Source organism: Neopsephotus bourkii, unplaced genomic scaffold, assembly GCF_033783945.1.
Source record: "Neopsephotus bourkii isolate Nb327-2 ecotype Australia unplaced genomic scaffold, CSIRO-AGI_Nbou_v1 NB_547, whole genome shotgun sequence".
Taxonomy (NCBI): Eukaryota; Metazoa; Chordata; class Aves; order Psittaciformes; family Psittacidae; genus Neopsephotus; species Neopsephotus bourkii.
The window spans coordinates 947733-953732 of record NW_026901048.1 but is presented as its reverse complement, the minus strand read 5'-3'; the positions used below and the strand labels follow the sequence as shown (position 1 = coordinate 953732).

At 46.8% G+C, this 6000-nt stretch overlaps 1 protein-coding gene across 1 annotated transcript in view; it reads right to left on the bottom strand.

The window, feature by feature from the left end:
- Positions 1-4214: 4214 nt before the first annotated feature.
- PTPN13 (protein tyrosine phosphatase non-receptor type 13) overlaps positions 4215-6000 on the bottom strand; it is a 120597-nt gene continuing 118811 nt past the window's right edge. Inside the window, exons 47-48 of the mRNA XM_061350944.1 lie at positions 5491-5553; positions 4215-4626 (exon numbers count right to left, since the gene is read on the bottom strand). Coding sequence (XP_061206928.1) covers positions 4546-4626; positions 5491-5553 — 144 coding nt within the window. The 3' untranslated portion in view covers positions 4215-4545. The remainder of the gene's footprint in view (positions 4627-5490; positions 5554-6000) is intronic.

The following is a 6000-nucleotide window of genomic DNA, read 5'->3' as shown; positions in this document are numbered from 1 at the left end:
AAACCTGTCCACGCGCCTGTCTATACATTGCTATTGGCTAAGCTAAGTTTTACACACATATCTCTGCAGCAGCAGGGTGCATGCCTTGCGATAAGCAGTGCATTCCTTGTGGCCAGCAAGCTCCTGTTTCAGCGTTCTGCTTACATTTCTTTGACTCCAGGCCTCCTCGGCTCAGCCGAGTCAGAGAGAGTACAAGGCTGTCTCACTCGGCTCTAATCCTGGGTTGTGCAGGCCCTCATGAGAATAACCATTGCTTCACATACCAAGATTAGGAAATTGCATCGATTCCACATACCTGCGATCATACTAATCATGGCCACTTGGAAAGCCAAGTTAGGAGACAACTGGAAATTCTTCGCATCCATAACAACAAAATATTTATCCACCAATTTTCAGTAACTGTAACTGACAGGGTGTGCAGATAACTTAAGTCATCTGAAGAGCCTCAGTTTGCAACTGCTGCAGCAGAGCACACATTTTAATGAAGAAGGAAGCAGAGGAGAGATGGGCACATCAGCACATCAGTTCCTCAGCCATGACTATCACAGTTTTCAAAACGCTGCCAGCTACCTAGCACAGTAAACCCTCCAGCACATTTTGCCAAATGGATTCTGGAGACATGCGACCTCTCAGTCCCATACAGTCTAATTCCCATTATTTATTGTGAGTATTTGTTCAGCCTTCACGGTTGAATAAAAGCTTCTACACACCCACAAAGCTGAAATCTCTTGGACTGAGATGGCTACCCCTCCTGACCTCTGCCACCAAAACCACAGAAATAACACAAGCACCAGGCTTTCTGTCAAATACAACCTTTCTCCTGCAAGAGTTAATTCCTGCTGCTGTATTCACTCCTACTCTCTGTTAAATGTCTTAAAATAAGCAATAATCAGAGCCTTCACCAGTGATCTTCAAGCATACAGAGGCCTCCTTCTTATCCACTACGCTGAAATGCTCGGATGCAGTTTTACAGCTTGAGCAGCATCCTCACAAAGGAAAAGCCAAAGCACACGATGGAGGAGAAGGGAGGCTACAGACTGGCAGCTGCACATCTCGGCTCCATGCCTGCCTCAAACAGCAGCTGTGGGGCATGCTCCTTTTGCCTGCCCCACAGGACTCAGCCCTTGCTCCTTCTTCCTCACGGTCACTTGGAGCCATTCACTGCACAGGACGTTATTCTCTGCCCCATTCACCTTACAGGTCTGAGGTCCGGTGCACTGACTCCAGTGCCAGACTTGCCTTTTCTCAGCCAGTTTGCTAAGCCTGGGAGGTACTGCTAGGCCCTGCTCCCATGTGCCCTCCTGCTACCCAAGAAAATGGCTGTGTGACCTTCGAGACATCAAGCATCTCCCTAGCCTTGGAGCCAAGCCAAGCTTCACAGCCAGCCAGCAGCGCTAACATTTATGCTGTAGCCTCTCTTAGCATGCAGCCTATTAAAGCAACGTGCTGATACAGCAGGCCAGTAAATCATGCGAGTAAGTGATCATACAAAGGAAAGGGAAAGGATGCTGCAAAATTAAACCTTTGCCACTTAAGTGCTCCCAGTCTCCCCACATGCAGAGAGAGCAGGTAGTCAGAGCTAGAGAAGAGGTCAGCTGTTAACGAAGCAATCAACCTTCCCATCCTTCTTCCCCAAACCTCAGGGCTCTGTCATCTTGCAGTTTGCAATTTAAAGCCACCTCTTGGCTTCAAACCTGCAGAAAAGCACCACTGTGAAAACACACCGCGGAGCGCCAAACTTCTGTGCAGGATATACCGCCACTTTTAATTACTTGTACTTATTCCTCGCCTGGAGCACAGGGGAGCAGGGTGGGAGGGGGCTAAAGAGCAACGAGAGGAGTTCCTCCCTTTGGCATTTCTGAAATGCTCCTTAAAGCATCCTAAAAGCTAAAAGGCATTTAACGGGTACCTTAAACAGCACTGCTTCAGCAAACACCGTGACTTCAGAAAAGCTGATTCCCCATGCTGGGGATGAATTTTACTTTAGACAGGATGCCCCCTGAGCCCCAGCAGGCAGAACACAGTCACCCCAGAAGGATTTAACCGCCACTGCTGCAGTCGCTTGAATCCTATACTCCCTGACAGCAGCTACATCGGACCCTTCTTTTCCGTACTCTACAACCGTTTCCCACCTATCCAGCAGACCTGCACACAGGCAGACGCAATCTCCCATTTACACTGCCAGCTCTCCAACCCAGTCAAACATAAACCATTTCCCACCTCTTCAAACACCGCTGCGGGCAACCACAGAAACCTGTTTAGGCTGGGCTGGCTACAGGAAAAACCAACCAAAACAGATAGGGACAACTCCGCAAGGGAGGAGAAAATCGGTTTCCCCGGTGTTGTTAACTTGTTGGGGAGAGGTCTGACAGCGAGAATTAAGACTTTGGGTTTCCAGCTAAAAGAAGCTTTATGCTGAGCGGAGGCAGGGGCACTTCAGTGAGTGAAACACATCAAGGGAATCCAGCCAGGACGCCTCTCCACACACACTGCACCAACAGCAAACTCTGCCTGGCAAGGAGAGAAGGCATCATTACCACACCAACAGCGACACAAGCTCTTTAAGGCCGCACCTCGACTGGGCAGCCGTCGGCAAGTTTAAAGCCCCAAGTTTTTTCTCTCCCTGAGTTCTTTCCCCAGCTACTCAGGCTCTACCCTCTGCCAACGCTTCCTCGTCCATGTGGCGGTGCCGCGCTGCCCTCCTCCCGGCGCCCGTTAGCGTGCGGCTCCAAGCGGCCACTGCACCCCTCGTTGCCCGCAGCCCGGCTCCCCGAGCCCGGGCTGCCTCACGCTCATCTTGACAGACATTCGGGCACCCGCGCCCTCCTCCGGCGCCAGGCATGCCCGGCCGGCAACTAAGAGGATGATGCGCACCTCGTCACTTTCAGCTGGGAGGGGGGAACTAACGGGGGGGGACCTGTCCACACGGCCCCCTGTGAAAAACCAAGATCTGGCTCGCAGCGTGCCAACATCAGCCGCGGCCTGCTGCTCTTTTAGTCCTCTGCCGACTTACGGGGAGCGGGTCTGGCAGCAGCTCACCGTCCCCACAAGTACCCGCACTGCGGGGCACCCACCACCCTTTTTAGCAACGCTGTTATGGTACGACCCAACCTCCTACATTGGTTCTGTCAGCGTAGTAGAGCGGCGCGATTGGAGAGCAGCGGGAGGGCGCTGCCGCCGCAGCCAATCAGCGGAGCGGCCCCGCCCCGCCCGCGCACGAGTCTCCTCAGCCTGGCCGCTTGCTGCCGGCGCTGTGTCGAGACCGGGAGTACCGCTGCGAGCGGCGGCTCCCTGCCCGCTGCCGCATCCCTCCCGGCGGCTGGGGCGTGTGCGTATGGGTGTGCAACGTTTGCTTGCTGTTGCAGAGGAAAAGAGGCTCGCATGGCTTTTAGCGTTTTCAAAAGCAAGCACAGAACGCACGGGGCTACGCAGGTGTAGCGAATGGAAAGCTGAGGCTGCTGCTGAAGTTGCAAGTGCCATGGAAGCCCTGGAAGCTCTCCATCGGTTACAACTTGCTGCGGATCGAACTTGGACCCGAGCCGAGAGAGGGCGAGGCGGCGGCAGTGGAGCTGGTGTGCGTGAGGAGTGGGCTCTATGAGTTGGACGCAGCCAACGCGGAGTGCTACCCTGTCTACTGGAACCAATCAGAAAAGATCTCTGTGATGCGTGGACATTGAAAAACAGAACACTGAAAATTTAAAGCATGCACAGGCCTTTTGTTGCAAATTTCTTAAGGGCAGCAACCACAATGAAGGATAAGGATGACATGTAAGGCCAAGAAAAATCAGTCACAAGGACACAAAAATACCCAGACCCACTCATCAATATACTTTAGGTGCATTTTTTATTTACAGAGAGGAGATGCCTAATCAGTTATAAGGTTAGACAGCTGATAATTCAGCTTTTTCTGTAGAAGTGTATAAATATATACATGAAACTCTATGAAGTAAACCTTATTAACTGTGATACAGTAAACATTCACTACTATCATGCTAACAGGTATCTCAAAACTTAAATGCAGATTTCGAGATACCCTCTATACAATAGCTGTAACTATACTAAAAGGGCAAAAAATCTGCCATAAACAAGCTTTTAAAAGAGAGTACTAAAATGTCTTTCTAATAATGTTTGCCAGGACAAAAATACTGCTTCATCCCTCCCACTCCCCCATCCCAGAAGAAACAAATACCCCAAAACAGTTGCAAAACTTTTTCTTCTTCTTTACTTTTTTTTAATTAAAATAATTTTTATTTAATTATTTTACCACATATTAAGGAAACTGCAGAAAAATGCAGCTTTATTAAATATTATTTACTGTTATACAAAAATCTCACATACGTGTCCATGCAACTGAAGACATTAGTGGTACCATATGAGCTGTCCCTTTTCCTTATAGCTATATACCTTATTTGGAATGATGGAGAGATTTTATAGAAAAGACATTTGACAACTGAAGAAAGGGACTGGAAAACTTGGCAGAACATGTGAGAGCCTCTAGACCTCCCTGCTTTCTTATTTTAAAAGCACTTCTGCTTCAGCATTATTTCATCTGTCTCTCTGTTGTTCTTCCTGTTGGAGATGATTCAGGACATAAAGAACAACTTGATAGCAGAAAATGTACTGATCCTGTAAGGGAAAGGAAAGCACAGAACACGAGAAAAATGCTTGCATCACCAAAGCAATTCACTCTCACCTGCACAGCCCTCGATTTCAATAGTAATTCTACAGATAAATTAAAAAAACCCCAAACAACCCAGAAAACAAACCTCACAGTGGAGAAATATGCAACCTCAACTTAAAATAAAGGCAAGCAGTCCCCTGCCACTTAAAGGTATATTTTATATGGGACATTCATCCTTCTTTCACACTCAAATTAACTCAAGCAGGGTTAAGTACATAAGTAGGAATGCAAACATCAAGTGAATTTCAAGAGGTCTTGCATCAATACCAACTAATACAGAACTCTTTGACAGTGCAACTTATCTTAATCTCAGCAGTACAGGCATGGGGAATAATATGTGTTTTGGGATGTGATATGGGGCCCGTAATTTCATTTCCTTTTTTTTTTCCTTGTGGTTGCTTGTTTTTTAAACTATGATTTGACAATTCTTTCATGTTCAAAGAAGAAGTGCATATTTTAACAAGACCTTGTGATGTCCATGTTAGTTAAATAAAGTTAGTTAGCTCTAGATCTAGATTATTCCTAAAACATTAATTTAACTTCTGTTTGAAAATCTCCCCAGGGGGGATTTCAGGACATTTTTAATTAAACACAGATGAAAACAGCAGAGCATGTTAAAAATTGCCTGTGTTTATAACTGTTAAATACACACTCCTCTTACTGGTACGCATCTGATATAATTCTCACAACACAGATGTTACACTATAAGGCACAAAGACAACCATTGTGTATTGCAAAGTTTCCTGGCATATCAGAGTTAGAATTCCACTGTCTTTCCTTTATCATATAGCTGGGGAAGCCAGACTCACCTCTGTCTGAACCATCCCATGCCTCTGCAGACGCATTGTGCGCACCAGGTCCGAGATGTCAAACTACCAAAACAAACCACAAGTTAAAACATTTTTAAAAATAAGACTTACATGCATATAAAGGAAATATTCCCAGCATCAAACCAAGGAATCCAACTAGGTTCATTAAACATTTTGTAGTGAAACAAGTAACAATTTACTATAGCGACAAATGTCTGGTAGATAACCAATATGTGTTGTCTCTGGGGAATACGTATGTGGCCCTCCTACATCAGATACCTTCCTTCTCTTGTTTTCTTTCTCTGTGCTTACTCTTACTGGGAGCTGAGTGTGCAGAAGATAGAGCCCCTCAGTCCAACCTAAGAAAACACTATTTCCCCAGGTTTATAAAGTTATAAGACATTTTGTGGGTTCTTAGAAACCCCACTAAGCTAAGCATGACAAAGCTCATCTTCTCTACAAATGCACCAGGACACTGAAGCACATAAACATAAGGAAGCTAGCACCCTC